The 16,882-nt window shown below is 40.6% G+C and overlaps 1 protein-coding gene and 1 long non-coding RNA gene across 3 annotated transcripts in view; one reads left to right on the forward strand and one right to left on the reverse strand.

The window, feature by feature from the left end:
• Positions 1 to 16,882, reverse strand: part of USP54 (ubiquitin specific peptidase 54) — a 153,725-nt gene that overhangs the window by 110,484 nt on the left and 26,359 nt on the right. Inside the window, exon 2 of one of the 2 annotated variants that reach the window (XM_087963735.1) lies at positions 2,233 to 3,013. In XM_087963735.1, the coding sequence (XP_087819861.1) occupies positions 2,233 to 2,379 (147 nt within the window). In that variant the 5' untranslated portion in view covers positions 2,380 to 3,013. The remainder of the gene's footprint in view (positions 1 to 2,232; positions 3,014 to 16,882) is intronic. The other variant, XM_087963736.1, reaches the window with a different exon arrangement.
• The window catches only part of LOC148130779 (uncharacterized), a 201,150-nt gene that overhangs the window by 100,535 nt on the left and 83,733 nt on the right, over positions 1 to 16,882 (forward strand). The window lies entirely within an intron of this gene.

Consider the following 16,882-nt stretch of genomic DNA (forward strand, 5'->3'; position numbering starts at 1 on the left):
TTCCCTGCCTCATGGCGGTGGCACTGGTACACCACGCAGCCTCCTACCCCACCATTCCACACACACCCCTTGCCTCACCTCGTGTCAGTGGCACTGCGAGCAATCAGACGGAATGGGCGGGCAACCAGCTGCGCAATCACTTAAGTGGGGCTTACTTTAGGAGTAGGGCTTATATTAGGTGGTGTGAAAAAGCAGGCTAGGGCTTATTTTTTGGATAGGTCCTATTTTTGGGGAAATGGGGGTACTTATTGTGATTTTAAAGCCCCAAGCAGGTTGGGACCAAAATAATGAAATACCAGTAATTTTTCATGACTAGGTCTGTGCTACATAATAATTAAAAAGTGCTAAATATATCTCCTCTCTTCAAGCAGGGTAGTATCCATATAGCAGCATCTGATTAGTATCTACATTATCTACTTATTTAAAAAGGCAAACCACAAATGGATATATTTCATAAGTCATAATTATAAATGTATGAATATGAAGTAAAGATTATTTATTAAAGGAAAACAAAGTAAGTTCTCAAAAAGAAAAATGCTTCACAAATAATGTGGATAATTTGATATGTGATTTTTAATTAATGTAATTTTTTTTTAAAGTCACAAGTTTGACTGAACTTTGCTCAACCTATTCAAGATCAACTGTACACTTAAAATCTCTTTAAGTTTAATGTTGAATAAAAAGTGAAGTGGTCAATTAACTTTGTTCTAAGTGATATGTGAATTGTACAAATTTTTGTACATAAATTGTACATAAATGTTATGACAATAAAAGTTATATTGATCTACCAAGTCTTATATCTAATTTATGAGTAATTACAGGAAAATGCTATTACTGCAAGATACTAATTTGAAGAGCAAAAGGGATTTAAATGAGATATTCTTTACAGTATATTACAGACATATATTCTGGAGCACCTTGCTTAATTACCAAATGAGTTTATATAGAGCTTTAGGACTTAGATAAATTTAGGGCTTAGATAAAAACTCTGTTAATTGCACTATTAATTCTTATTATTAGCTGTTTATATTTTATTGAAAATTATACTTTTATATTAAAAGTAGAGGGAAGGGGGTTTAAATATCTTTATTCATTGCTGTTCATTAAATTATCAATTTTTGGTGTATATTTTACTGAAAACACTTATCAGCTGTAATGCTTAACATTCTAGCTATAATATTTATTGCTAAAGCTTCCAAATGCTAGAATTATAAAAATAAAAATACTAATATGTGTAACAATGAGACACTCTGCCTATAAAATATAAGCATTCCATCTAATCAGAACTTCTCTTGCACTGGAAATAATCCTGGCATTAATGCTAGTTTCGGGATGGAAAAAGAAAAAAAGAAAAAAGAAAAGAAATTCCTGATGCAACAGTTGCTTGTCAAGTTCTATGAATTCTCACATTTTACTTCTGTCACATTTGTCTTTTGCCAAGTGGATTCATATTTCCCCCTTCTTCCTTATGGACTCTCATCCTGTTTCTCAACTTTATTCCCTATGCTATGATTCCCAAGAAGCCGATTACAACATATCGGCCAGACTATCTTACTTTATGGTGTTACATTATGAGGATATACCTATCCTCTTAAAGCCAAACAAGCTACAGAGGTTGTTAAAACTCTTCAGAACATTTCTTGCCCTCCTGTACTGCTGAATAAAACATTTTATAATGAATGAAAATATTCTTACTAAATAAAATATTTTTAAGGTAGGCATCTCTTTTATCCATCTGTCAGCCTTATTCACAAAATTTTACATCAAAACTTCATGTCTCTTATTTACTTTCACGTGCAAAGAAATTAAGGGGACTCCAATAACCCATCAAAAATTCATTCAAATGAAACATTCATGGTTGTATTTGTGCTTACTATACTATTGTGGCAATAGCAAGAAAGCAGGAAAGCAATTTTGTTGTCTGATACATTCTGAAAAATAGTCATGGGAAAGATATAATATCAACCTTGTTATTTTAAAAATGAAAGCAAAATACTAGCACAAGGACTCAAATCCAAGATACTAAATATCTTATATCTATACTGAATACATGTATGCTATATATTATGCCAGAGAATCTGAAAACTAGATTAAGAGAAGATAAGTTTATATTCAGTCCAACAAAATTGGACTCCATAACACTGAATTATATATGCTTTTAAAACAGTATAGTATAGGAAACATTAGAAACCTATATAAAAGATAGGCACATTATTATTTCAGATTTCTTACCTGTAGTGCACTATTCAGGAAGCAGCTATTTTGTCCTGGCTCATTGCTGAGACCTTTACTTGGTGCTATAGATGTTGTATTTCGTGGAGTAAACATGCCTTGCACACCACCCTGTCCCACAGAAAAATAATTTCTCTTCCAAGACATCTTTCACATTTGGATTTGCAGTATAAAGCTGGTTCTATAGGTGTGTCTGTGGTTTAAAGATTCAAAATCAAAACTAAGTTACACAATGCTAAAATATAAAACTTCCTCTACATTCCTCAATGGTATCTCATGAAGTGACATGAACACTGTATTTCTTTTAAAGCCAGAAATAATACTGCAATATTGTTACAGTAATAAGCTCTGACTGGAAAACATCTCTCTGTACCTGAAAAAAAAATTGGAGGCAAACTAAAAAAATATATAGTTTTTCCAAGAATGATCATAATGAAGTCCTATATCTCGTCTAAAAAGTTTATTCAGAGTGTAAAACATATTCAAAAATACTAAAAACCAGAAAAATAACTTTCTGTTCTTTTGTAATCTCTGAAGGCTAATAAGCAGGCAAAATGAAATCAGAAAAAAAAACTAGCAACCAAAATCCTTGTTATCCCTCTGTCGTTTTCTTCCTGGAATATTGGTACAGGCAACTTCACTTTTTATAAGCAAAACAAGCAGAGATTCAATACTGTCTTTTAATCCAGGCAGAAACCATCTTCTAAAATTCCTGTAATTTCCTCAGCAAGACTTGAGTGGTTTCTTCTGTTCTTACTTCTGTTGTGAGCATAATGTCTAGCTGTGGAGAGAGAGAGAGAGAGAATAATCAAAGGCTTGCGTCATTTAATTAACATCTTAGTTTTCTTCTGCCAAGATCAGCGTTCACTCACCTCGCATCTCACCACAAACTGAGGAACAAAGTCAAAGGAACAGAAAACAAAATCCCACCAAATGAAATACAATAAAGAAAAAAAAGAAATACAACAACTACACTTTTCCATAAATATAACTAGAACAGGTTAAATGGGATGAATTTGGATAATAGGAAATAATAAGTAAAAAGTGTATCTTACTGATTTGGTTACATTTGTTGCTATGATAACAAAAATATATTTTTAAAAATCAATGTTGATTGATTCAAACGGATTATATTACATCATTGTCAATTAGTAGCAATGATTGTTGATTGAGATTCTTTATTTGGTCCTGAAGTATAGTAAGAAGTACAACAGCAGAATGCATAATCATTTGTTTGGAGGTCTATAACTTATTCTCTAAATTACAGGTAGTTTGCAAAATAAATTTGGAAACCAAACAAAACAAGAAACATCCTTCTTAAATATTTCTTGTATAAGGAAATTTTAAGATACTTTTACTTGTAGAAAAATGGGGAAAATTTGTAAATAAATAAATGTTAAGTATGTTGACTTGTTTGGTTAACCCAACAGAGGGTTTATATTATATATTTATTTTGTGAATATTCTTATTTTTAGATTACAGTTATTTTACATACAGAGAATTGATACTCATTTAGGGGTAGGATTCAAATTTCTTAACAACCAGTTCTGTGGATGTGGCCTAATTTGTGGGTGTGGCTTGGTGGTCATGTAACTGGGTGGGCATGGCTTGTATGTAAATATTATAAATATTTATGTAAATATTGATTTTTTTATAAAAAAGGAGCAACTTTTACCCCAAAGCAGGCAAAGCAGGCAGGCAGATTGAGTTGCTCACAGAATCACAGATTCACTTAGAGATCTATCTATCTGCAATCGGCTATCTGCGTCTGCACTGAAAAGCTTCAGTCCTAAGGAAGGTTCAGCTCGGCTTTTAGATTAGCTAGAAAGCAATTTATAGCTAATCTAAATCTCCTGGCAGAACAGAACAGCTAATGGTTGGGGGCGGGGGAAGGAAAAATAGCAACTTACCAAACCAGGCAAGTTGGATGGCTCGCATGCCAGGTAAGGAGTGAGTGGGCGGGGAGGGTGGGGAGGGGCCAGCCAGTGGAACGATTTGCCCATTCTCCAAACTGGGGACAATCATGTGTGCAGTGTTTGCAAGAAATCATCAGCTGTGCCACCTGGACAGCTGACAAGTGCAGCGCTTGGGTGTGCAGCGTTTGAAAATCCTCTTGTTTCCTGCTTTTTCAACCTCAGCTGTGCCATGCAAAGCAGCTGAGGAGGGAAAAGCAGGGAATAAAGGACAGCCTACAGCCTGGGCGGGCGGCTGAGCCAAACACCGAACCGGTTTGGTGTCAGCTGCTCTTCGCAGCTACAGGTTCTATAGAACCGGGCTGAACCTGTAGCATCCCACCCCTGTATTCATTCCATCAATTAACAGAATGCATGTAATTAAACCAGAGAGTCTATACATCATGCAAAGTCAATTTGCTTAGCTATGGTTTGTTGAATGTCATTTGCTTCACACATCATGCATGCTGGGTTTATGTATCAAACAAAATAAAAAATGGTTTGGTTTTGACTTACTATATAAGTATAATTTGTAAGTTATATTTGTATAAATTATGACATGGATTAACATGTACAAATTCAGCCAAATGTACTTTTTAAAAAAATTTCAACTGCCAGGTCTTAGTAAACATCAGGCCTAAAATTAAATTTATGGTTTGCAAACCAGAATTGCTTGATCTTAATAATTTTAACAAAACAAAACATATTATGGATTAACATAATAATTTTCACTGTGGTTACATACATACTTTTGACAAGATTGATTGCGGATACAATCCAAAATATTTGTTATTAAATTAAATTTACATAAATGACCTTTGTGATCATATTAAAAGCAATTGCGTTCTTTTAGCTGATGATGTAAAACTATTCAACACCATCGACAACACTGCTATCCTTCAAAAAGATCTTGATTATGTGTTAAAAAGGTCAAACAAGTGGCAACTTCAAATCAACAAATGCTCTTACATATTGGCAAAACAAAAATCAGAAAATAAAATACAAGCTGAATGGTCACAACCTTGTAGATGAACCCCACTATGTCAAGGACCTTGGAGTACTCATCTCTAATTATCTAAATGCTAGAGCCTACTGCAACTACATAGCCAAAAAGGCATTAAGAATTGTTAACCTAATCCTGCGTAGCCTTTTCTCCGGTAATAATGTACTACTAACTAGAGCTTACAAAACATTTGCTAGACCAATTCTAGAATACAGCTCATATGTTTGCAATGTCCTACCCGTCAAATGACTACTTCAGCTTCAACCACAACAATACAAGAGCACACAATAGATACAAACTCAAGGTTAACCGCACCAAACTTGATTGCAGGAAATATGACTTCAGCAACAGAGTGGTCAATGTCTGGAATATTCTACCTGACTCTGTGACTTCTTCCCCAAACCCCAAAAACTTTAACCTTAGACTGTCTACTATTGACCTCACCCCTTTCCTTAGATGTCTGTAGGGGATGTGCATAAGCGCACCAACGTGCCTACCGTTCCTATCCTAATGTATCCATTTCATGTATTCATAAACATGTTTATACTTATACATGTTATCTAATGCATGCTTGACAAATAAATAAATAATTATATTTAAGCATCAGTCTTCCAATCAGCTTCCCTATGTCCCAACCATATATGGGAGACAACTAATGGGGACAAGAGAAATGCCTTCTTAGTGGCTGTACCAATTTCCCTGCTGGAATCCAGTTTGGCCAACTGGCTGTGGGCTCCCTATTTACGAAGGCATTCTTCCTACAGACTGAATATACTTTATTAACCTCTTTATTGGCCCATTCTTATTGGCTAATCTTTTATAACTGATTTCGGGAAGAAAGGTATTACCTTTGCTTTCTTTTAATCTTATACTGGGTTTAATTGTTACCTAGGCTAGAGTGTATATGCACCAGAAGGACAGGATGTATCATTTTTTTAAAAAATGAAATTGATCACTTAATTACAATGACATATTTTAGTATTATATATCATTAACATTAACAATGACTAAAGGACCACAATTTGTATTTTTTTAAAATGCAACCAGATTAAAATATGTGCAGAGAACAAATCCATTTTATCAACCTCAGAAGGATGGAAGGCTGAGTCGATCCTGAGCTGGTCAGGACTGAATTCCTGGCTGTGAGCAGAGTTAGTTTGCAATACTGCATTCAAACCACTGTGCCACCATGGTTCATGATGTTTTCACCTGATGGGCGATTGTCCCAGAAAGCAAATAGTGAGTGAGTTTTGGATTCTTCATAGAAGGCTAATGAAATTGCTGTGTCAATGCTGAGCCATTAATTAACTGAGGATTTCGATGGAAAACAAAATAAAACGAAACAGTAAGTGAGGAGAAAGTACAAATCACCAGAAACTTCAAACTAATTAGATAGATAGATAGATAGATAGATAGATAGATAGATAGATAGATAGATAGATAGATATACACACATACAGAAATCGTATCATAAGAGTAACACCACCACCCCCATTACTCATTTTCAGATCTCAGGAACCACTGGGAAGCAGAATACCTTTAAATAGAACCACCACCACCCTATTATACAGGTTGGCTCCTAGGCAGCAATGAAAAACCTCCATGAAGAAGCTGTGAAAATGGAAAAACAGCACTTTCACTCTTACACTATGATCCTGTTCAACTAGATTCATAAAACACGCTGTCAGATCCCTAAAAGTGATACTGCCGTTCAGTTGGGAGAAAGGGGGGGGGGTCCTTGAATTTGATTATTTTGATTATTATTATTATAATAATTTGATTTTTACTATTGCCTGTGACAACTCCTATTTTATAACTTGTATCCTGGTGCTGGAGCACCCTGAGATTTTCTCACCTCTTAGAGAATGTGGTAGGCTGGAGGGCCACGTGGGTTGTTTCATTTTTAAAGAGGGCCATGGGAATGCCTGCTCATCTATTTCTCAGAGTGGCCAGTATAATAACATCTTCACACCTGTGGAATGCTGTATCTGCATCTGGCTAAAGGGAGGGGTCTCTACTGCTTTAATTCTACTTGTGTGGCCTAAAGGTATTCAGACGTTGCTTTGAATATATTGCTCTCATTTCTGCTTAATAAAAGATTCCTTTCAAAATACTTTGTTTCAAGAGTCTTCACTTTCTTAAGTTAGGAGCAGAGGCAATCCTTAAAGAAAGCAATGTCTGAAAAAGGTCAACCTGGAGAAGCAATTTTCACTCTACCAAGGGGACCCGGCAAACCATGTCTGAGCAAAGCAGTGTGTAGGGAGAAGCCGAATGCGGGGGGAGACATCAACCACTACCCAGCTGGGCAGTGTACCCCATTGGAGAGGATGAGGTGACCCTGGAGGATCCCAAAAAGCCCCGCTGGTCGATTGGCATGGGGAAGAAAGACAGCTGGGATGGGAGAACCAGAGGAGTCACCCTCACCCATGGTAACCAAAAGCCGGGATGGAAATTGGAGCTAGAAGCCCCTCTCTGACCAGGAGGAACTAATTGAACCACCGCTGAGGAAGGATCATCTGGAGACATATAACCAAGTTGGGGATGGAAACTTTGGAAAATCTCAACATCTGAGGGGAGCCAAAATGGCAGCAAATGTTGTGGTTAGCCAGCAGCAGGTGTGGACGGCTGAGGAGAGCAAAGACTCAGATGAGGGGCCAGGACCATTAGGGAGTGGACTGCTGCCTTCAGAGAATGTGGGGGCTAGCAGCAGCGATGAGAAGGTTCCCAAGGAGCCTGTGTCAAGTGTGTGTGTGCATAGGGCTGTTCGTAGGAAAGAGCAGCTGCAGCAGCACGGGCGACTCGGGAATAAGGCTGCAAGGTAATGGCCCCTCCTTCAAAAAGATAAAATCCAGCTGTGAATCAGACATTCTTTGTAGGAAGCAAAAACGTTTTGAAACTCCAGCCTTGTGAACATTGCAGTATCTTAAGTTGGTATTTGAAGACTCTTGTGTTGTAAAATATTTATCTGTTATTCTTGGCAGCCTCACACAGTTTTGGCGAGGCGTCTGCTTATCAAAGTTAATTAGTTTGCAGCAGCCTTTTAACCATGGATTCGTCAGAATCATTACAAGGTTTCTGTTCCCTTTGGTTCATGTTTGTTTTATTGGAAAAGGGTTTTCCCAAACCAAAATTTAAATAAACCCCCCCCCATAATAAAAAAAAAACCCCCCACAACAAACAAAACCAAATCCCCAAAAAAAAAAAAAAAAACCAACCCTAACCAAATCAAAAAATTAATCTCTTTTTTTTAAATAAAACTCCAAAAAAACCACCACCACCCCCCAAAACCCCCCCCAAAAAACCCCCCCCCCCCCCCAAACCCCCCCCCCCCCCCAACCCCACCCCCCCCCCCCCCCCCCCCCCCCCCCCCCCCCCCCCCTTTGGTCAGAACAGCAAAGGGGCACTGAAATGGCAGCAGCTGCAGATGATGCCGGGGGGGCCACACCCCCTCCGGGACCTGCCGATCAAGCGGATGGCGCAGCAGCAGCCGGGGGCCCAGCAAACTGTCACCCCGGGTGGTGGGCGCACTGGGTCCTGTTCCCAACCAGCCCTGAGCCCTGCAACTGGAAAGAAAAACTCCCTCCCTTGGGGTGAAATTTGATGGGGATCCACAACAATTGGGATTCTTTGTAGCACACATGCTCGTGTACATGCAGGAGTACGGGTGTGATTTCCAGACCCAAGGATCCCAAGTGCGAATTGTTACCCGAGCCCTGGAGGGAGCCACTGCCAAATGGATGGTGACCCTACATAATGCCGATGTACCAGAACTGCAGAACTTTGACCATTTCATGAGGGCCCTGCAACGGCAATTCAAGAACCCACTTGCAAATTGCAAAGCATGTGACTGCAATAAAGTAATGAAGCAGGGACGGCGGCCAGTGGCAGAATACACTGAAGTATTCTGAGACCTCGTGTGCTGTGTAAACTGGCCAGAAGATATTCTGCTAAGCTATTTCAAGGATGGGCTGAGTGATGAACTCTACAATGCCTGCGTGGCCCGAGGTGCACCAAATCACCTACATGAGTGGAATCTCACCACCGGAGTAACTGAGATCAATATGGCCAGAAAACCAGTACTGAGATGGACAAGCATGGATCTTTCCCTATCACTAGGATCATCAATCCAGCGACAGTAGAACTATTCCTTCCAAAAACATTCAGGCAAGTCCACCCAGTACTTCACATTAGCTTACTCGAATGAAAGGTAATCTCACCCCTCAGATCACCTGCATCTACACCACCTGTTCCCATCATGATAGGTGAACAACACTTTGAAATCAAGGAAATCCTTGACTCTAGGGTCCACAGAGGGAAAACCCAGTACTTAGTTGCTTGGAAACATATATCCTCATCACAACATGAATGGGTAGCTAAACACCATGTTAGGGCTCCTACATTACTGAAAAAATTCCACTCCCAGTACCCTACCAAACCTTGCTAACATACTATAATGAGTTTCTTTTCTATCTTTTTTCAGGTGGATCTCTCTTTTTTCTAAGGAAGGTAGCATGTCAGATCCCTAAAAAAGATACTGCCATTCAGTTGGGAGAAGGGGGGACTTGAATTTGATTCATTATTATTGCCTGTGACAACTGCCATTTTATAACTTGTATCCTGGTGCTGGAGCGCCCTGAGATTTTCTCATTTCTTGGGGAATGTGGTAGGTCGAGGGCCATATGGGTTGTTTCATTTTTAAAGCCAGCAGAGATGGCCATGGGAATGCCTGCTTATCTATTTCTCAGAGTGGCTGGTACAATAACATCTTCACACCTGTGGATTGGCTAATCTGCATCTGACTAAAGGGAAGGGTCTCTACTGCTTTAATTCTACTTGGATTGCCTAAGGGTATCCAGACGTTGCTTTGAATGTATTGCTGTCACTTCTGCTTAATAAAAGATTCCTTTTGAAATACTTTCCTTCAAGAGTCTTCACTTACTTAAGTTAGGAGAAGAGGCAAACCTTACACACACTTATTTTTTCCTGGCTGAGTGGAATGAACATGTTGATTTTAGAAAAGGAATTCAGTAAAAAAATTGTCAAAGGAAGGAAGTTTGGCTTGTATATTGAGTTGATAGGATACCAACAACTGCAAAACAATTCTGTATATATTTTCAGCAATCTTTATTTAAAAATATATACAAGCATTATTTGAGCTTTTTTGTTATTTTGTTTGAAATAAAGGCATGAATGGTATTCTATCTCTGCCCATATTATTATATTCTCTAATATAATATCTTTAAGTTTAGTTCTTTTTCTGATGGAAAATATTGACAATATATTGGCAATTATATATAAATTGTATATACATTATATATAAATAAACCAAAAGGATTTTCTCCTCCCTAGGAGAGGTAAAGAAGAGATTATCTTGTACTAGATATGTATTCAGTCAACATGTAGACTGAAGTCGAGATCATAATACAAAAAATGCAGTTCTAGTTCTTTACGGAATTCACTTACTACTTGCTCATATACCTTTAATTTTATCAGATGATTACATTGTAAAACTCTCTCAATTTCTTATGAACTAGGGAAGCATAATGCACAATTGGCATAGGTTTTTCTCCATGCCCAAATTATTCATCAACATCAAACTAGTTTTCCAACATTCTTAAACCTGAATGTTTACAAAACAGGTTCTAATGCCAGCATGACTCTTGGGTCAAAATTTAAAGTTGTTATTCCAAGAATCACTTGATGTGCTGAATTTAATATTAACTTACATGTAAACTATAGATGTAATAAATAAAATAATTTTATACATACACACAGCCTTAAGGTGGTGTTACAATTAATATGTAAAGAGGAAGTGGTTTTGGTTTGAATTACTCTACACTTTTGTGGGACTGCTTCTTGAAACTGCATAGACACACAAAATAAAAGTAAAATGTTGAGGAAAATGCAACATAAATTGCATTGTGATATTTGTTTATAATGAACAAGTGAAATCCATATTATTTCTGTTTCCGACAGGAGAAAAACAAATCCCTTCAGAACATATTATGAGCTTAAAGACTGGCACAACTCTTTCCCTCTCTTCACTGAAAATATGTACATGAGACTATTGCTTGCTTCACTTTTTCACTCCAGAATTTTTTTTTTCTAATTTAAGGTTGACTCTGAAATTGGCAATGTAGGTGTGGAATGACTTTGAACACTGTTATAGAAATAGAAAACAAAGAGCAAATATAATGGTGGATCTACATAATGGACATATAGAACTTAGGGCTTCTCCTGGAAGAGCATCTGTGGCATTGGGGATCTTTGCATAAATTCATCTGTGTGCCGATTGTATCCATTTCTGGACCAGGAGACCTTGTTCATGGTCATTTGTGCCTTAGTCACTTCGCAACTGCATTACTGCCATGCACTTTACATGAGGCTTCCTGAGTCAATTGCATGAGCTGCATTAGATCTCAGTTGCTTTCCAGGTGCAATTCAAGGTGCAGGTTATCATCTTTAAAGCCCTACAAAACACAGTTTCCATTAGTTAAGATAAATATCTTTTTCATTATACTGTATCAACTGTTTAAAGAACTTATTATTGTGTGTCATATAACTACTAGTTTCAGAATCAATTCCATCAGTCTGATATTTTTTCTAACTTTAAAAATGGCATTTTATGCACTTTATTGAACATTGTTCATTCGGTACCTCACAAAATAGCAAAAAAAATACTGAAAAACCAAAACTACAACTCTCAGTAATCATAAGCATTGATTGTCCAAGCCCAAAATTTCAAGCCTGGTGATATAGGGTATTCTGTTGCAAGAAGAGGAGTGTAGTACTCTTCTCGTGAAATACTTCTGGACTCGGCTCAATTGTGTTAATGTCTGATATACAGTGTGGATTCCAGATAGATGAGCTGTATTCGAGTACTGGTCTAGCAAAGGTTTTGTATGCCCTAGTTAGAAATTCAATATTTCCAGGAGAAGCTTCATAAGATTAGATTTACAACTCTTAATGCCTTTTTAGCAATGTTGTTACAGTGAGCTCTAACACTTAGTTCATTAGATATGAGTACTCCGAGGTCCTTGACAGAGTGAGGGTCATCAATGAGGTCATATCCGTCTAGCTTGTATTTGGTGTACTGACTTTTTTACCAATGTGTAGGACAGAGCATTTGTTGGTTGAGATTTGGAGTTGCCAAATCTTTGACCATTCAGACACATAATCAAGGTCACTTTGAAGAACAGTAGCATTGTCGGTGGTGTTGAATAGTTTTACATCATCCGCGAAGAGGACACAGTTGCTTATAAGGTGATCGCAAAGGTCATTTATATAGAGTATAAAGAGTGTGGGTCCTAGAACGCTGCCTTGGGGGACACCACTGTTAAGTGGAGCAGGGTTTGATATAGCGCTCCCTATTTTTACTATTTGTTGCCTGTTTGACAGGAATGCAGTAATCCACTTATGAAGGGATCCAGAAATGCTGTAAGAGTTTAGTTTTAACAGTAGTTTGTCATGTACCACTGAATCAAAGGCTTTGCAGAAGTCTATGTAAATTGCGTCTATTGCTTTACCCTGGTCGAGTAGAATCGTCCATATGTTTTTGCAGAGTTGGAGTTGTAGGTTGCAGGAAATTTTTTCCTGAAACCAAATTGTTTTTTTGGAGAGTAGGTTGTTTGACTCTAAGTGGAGGGTGATGAATTGGTTAATGATTAATTCCATGACTTTGCACGTGACACAACACAGTGAGATTGGTCTGTAGTTTTCAACCAGGCTGGGTCACCTTTTTTGAAGATAGGGATGACCGTAGCTAAGGACCATAGGTTTGGTAAGGAGCTGGTTCTGAATGATATATCATATATAATGCTTAGGGGTTCTGCTATGGCAGAGGAAAGCTTTTTTAAGAAGTATGCACATAATCCACTGGGGCCAATAAATATGTTTCCATGGTGACAGTTCTAGCAAATGATGGATAATACTTCACAAAAATTGAAAAGAATGAGCAATTGAAAATCTGTCCAGAGGGTTTTAAACTGAATCCAGGGGAGGGGGAGGGAGATACCCCAAAACAGTGAACTGCCAAGTAATAAGAATGGGAATGGAGTGATATGCAGGATTAGTGACAACCAATAACGGGCAAGTAAATGCAAGAAAGAATAGATCAAAGTATAGTAAGTCAAGATTTTCAAAGTATAGAGGGGACAATTAGTATGATCTAGAAGTCTTAATGCAGGAAGGCAAATATGATTAGTATGGATTATTGAAACTTGTTAGGACAAAACATGAGTAAAATGTAAGAATTGAAGAATAATAACATATTCAAAAGGCATAGGCCAGACAAGAGGAGTACAATTACAACACTGTAAAGGAAGCACATTGAGGTGTACAGATCCAGGAATCTGAATATGAGGGTCCAATCAAGAATATTTGGACAATAAGGAAAATGGGCGTTGGTTCTTACCTGATACGCCTCTTCTCGTGGAACTGCGTAGAGCATCCAGAGAGTGGGAGGTGCTCTAGTCTTCACTCTTACAGGCTGAGCTATAATTGAAGGAACGCTCCTCCTCCTCCACGTGACTCCTCCATGCGTTCCCCCAGTTTTACGAAGACGAGAGGACAGCAACGATCCTCTAAACTCAACTAATATACAACTCAACTACAACACTAAACATCATTGGCCGAAACAGGATTCCCCACCAGACGGACTAATTAGGGTGGGGCTGGATGCTCTACGCAGTTCCACGAGAAGAGGCGTATCAGGTAAGAACCAACGCCCATTCTCCGTAGAACTGCTCCGAGCATCCAGAGAGTGGGACATACCAAAGCCTGTTTGTCCTACGGGTGGGACTCCGTCTGGTTCGGAATCTCCTCTGGCGCTCTCGCCACTTGCTGAAGGACTCACCTGCCAAAAGATGCCTCAGCCGAGGCGTAAGCATCGATTTTATAATGATGGATAAAGGGAGATGGAGATGCCCAGGTGACCGCCTGACAGATGTCGTGAATTGAAGCCTGGGTAGCCCAGGCTATCGAGGTAGCTGCACTCCTGATAGAGTGAGCGGTTATCCCACTAGAGACCGGCAGAGCTTGAGCTAGATAGGCCTTGTATATGGTAGCCCTAATCCAGAGGCCAACAGTAGACGGGGATACCTTGCAACCCAGCGTCTGTGGCTGAAAGGACAGGAACAGAGACTCGGACTTCCTGATAGACTGCGTCCGATAGATGTATATGCGAAGAGTCCTTCGAACATCGAGAGTGTGCCACTGCCTTTCCCTTTCTCGAGAAGGCTTGGGACAAAAATTAGGCAGAACCAATTCCTGTGCCCTGTGAAAAGCCGAGTTGATTTAAGGCATAAAAGCGGGGTCTGGTCTCAGAACCACCCGATCAGTGTGGAAAACACATAAGTCCTTTGCACGGATAGAGCTGCTATTTCAGATATCCTTCTTGCCGATGTTATTGCCACAAGGAACACCACTTTGAATGTGAGAAACTGAAGTGGCACCTCCCTGAGAGGCTCGAAGGGAGGTTTAGTTAATGCCATGAGAACCTTATTAAGATCCCAGGTAGGGTATCTGTGAATCACCGGGGGGTGCAGATTGGAAGCCCCTCTAAGGAAAGCCCCTATGCGCGGGTGGTGGGAAAATGAGTGAGAAGAGCTGTCAGCAACCACCGTTGACAGGGCTGCGACCTGTCTTCTCAGGGTGTAGGGGGAGAGGCCCCTGTCTAACCCGTCTTGTAGGAAGACCAGGATTGTGCAATTGAAGGAGAGAGCGGATCAACGGACGGCTTATGGCACCACCTGCAAAAAAGAATCCAGGTTGCGTTATAAATGCGGGTAGACAAAGGCCGCCTTGCCGCCAGGATGGCATTGATGACCTGGACCGAGAGGCCCTCATCTTTTAGCCTTTCCCGCTCAACCTCCAGACGGCTAACTGAAGCCACTGAGGATTTGTACTGAAGAGGTCCCTGGGCTAGCGGGCTCCTGCCCGATGGGATCCTCCAGGGAGGACCCACTGAAAGGTTACGAGGGTCTGCAAAAACCATGGTCTCCTGGGCCGGTGCAGGGTAACCAGGAGGGGTTCCGCCCTCCCGTGGATCAGCTTTAGGATCACTTTGGGGATTAGCGGTAGTGGGGAAATTGCGTAAGAGAGCTCGGTGGGCCAGGACCAACGTAAAGCGTTGTGATTCTCTGCCCCTTGGGGAGTACCTGGAGAAGAATCCCGGTACCTGGGCATTGAGCCGGGACGCGAATAGGTCCCTAGGGAGTGGCCTAATATCGCTGAGGCCTCCTCTGCATTATTAATTTTAGCAGGGAGGAAGGGAGGCGCCATCCTGCCTAGTCTAAGGTGGCCCTGCTCAACCCGTCTGGCCGAATGTTGAGACCCCCAAAATGTGATCTGCTCTGACGGGCAACCAGTTGGTCCCCGCCCAGCGACAGAGACGCTCGGCCTCCCTCGTGAGACGGATGTCATGTCTGCCCCCCTTGTTGGTTTATATGCGCCTTGGTCGTAATGTCTGCCAGGACCAGTACGAGGCGCCCGCATACTTAAGGAAAGTGCGTAGAGCCGGGTATACTGTGTGAAACCTCCGCCAGTTTATACTGCACCTTTGCTCGGATGCTGACCCGGTGCCGTGAGCTGGGATCGAGTGGATATGGGCCCCCCATCTGAGTAGGCTGGCGCATGTCGTGAGGGTAACCCCTGGGGGCTCCTGAAGAGATGCCCCTGTTGATCACGGGTCTGGTCCGCCAAGGCAGCGATGTGAAAACCCTTGAGGGAACCTTGCCACGGCTCTCGAATTGCTCCTTCCAGAGCGGTGATAAGGTAGCAGGAACCACTGTATAGATCTGGAATGGAGCCGGGCCCAGGAAAAAAACGAATAAGCATGAGACCAAATTGCACAGTAATCTAGAGAAGACCAGTAATGGCGTCCTTCTTGTTTGCCTAATGTTCCTGACCAATTTCTGAATACTGAGAAATCCTTCAGGGGATGGGGAAACCGTCCCTTCAACTGAGTCAATCATGGTTGCTAAGTGAGCTATTCAAGTGGGAGGGGTAGATGACTCTACTCCCATTGTACAAGCAGATCATGGGCCTGAAGAATCGAGAGGATGGATCTAGCGTCCCTTCGGGTCACATTTGTTAAGAGAAAGCATGAGGATATCATCCAGATAATAGAGACTGTGAATGGGGAGTCTCTGAGGTGAACTGATGGGATCGCCAGAACCCTGGTAAGGATCCTCGAGGTCGAGGCTAGACCAAGGGGAAGGGCCACCTGTTGAAAAGGTTGACCAGTGTAGCCAGGTCTCAGAAATTTAAAGAATGAGGGATAAGTGGGGATGTGGAAGTACGCTTCTGAGAGGGCAAAGAAAGGTGAGCTAGTCTCCCTCCTAGTGCCCTGCCTAAGGGACCGAAGTGTAAGCATCTTGAACCATGATGGACCACCTTAAACCTCTTCAATCTAGGGAGGGCCTCCAGTCTCCGGAGTGTTTAGGAAGTAGGAAAAAGTGGGAATAGAAACCCCATTCCTTGGAACAAGGATGGTACGAGCTGTATGGCTTCGATCTTGGTGAGGTGTTAATAGTGGTTCCCATGAGAACACGCTTGAGTGCGGCCTCTGGGGAGAGGGGAAACCCTGAAATGCTCCAGAGAGGGGACTGAAAACTCAAGGGAGAGGCCAAATCTAACATTGTCCCTAACTCAAATATCAGAAGCGGGTGATCCCCATTGGTTGGCAAACTATGTG

Source organism: Notechis scutatus, chromosome 4 (assembly GCF_049901735.1).
Source record: "Notechis scutatus isolate UNSWTSFEM ecotype Mainland chromosome 4, rNotScu1.2, whole genome shotgun sequence".
NCBI lineage: Eukaryota > Metazoa > Chordata > Lepidosauria > Squamata > Elapidae > Notechis > Notechis scutatus.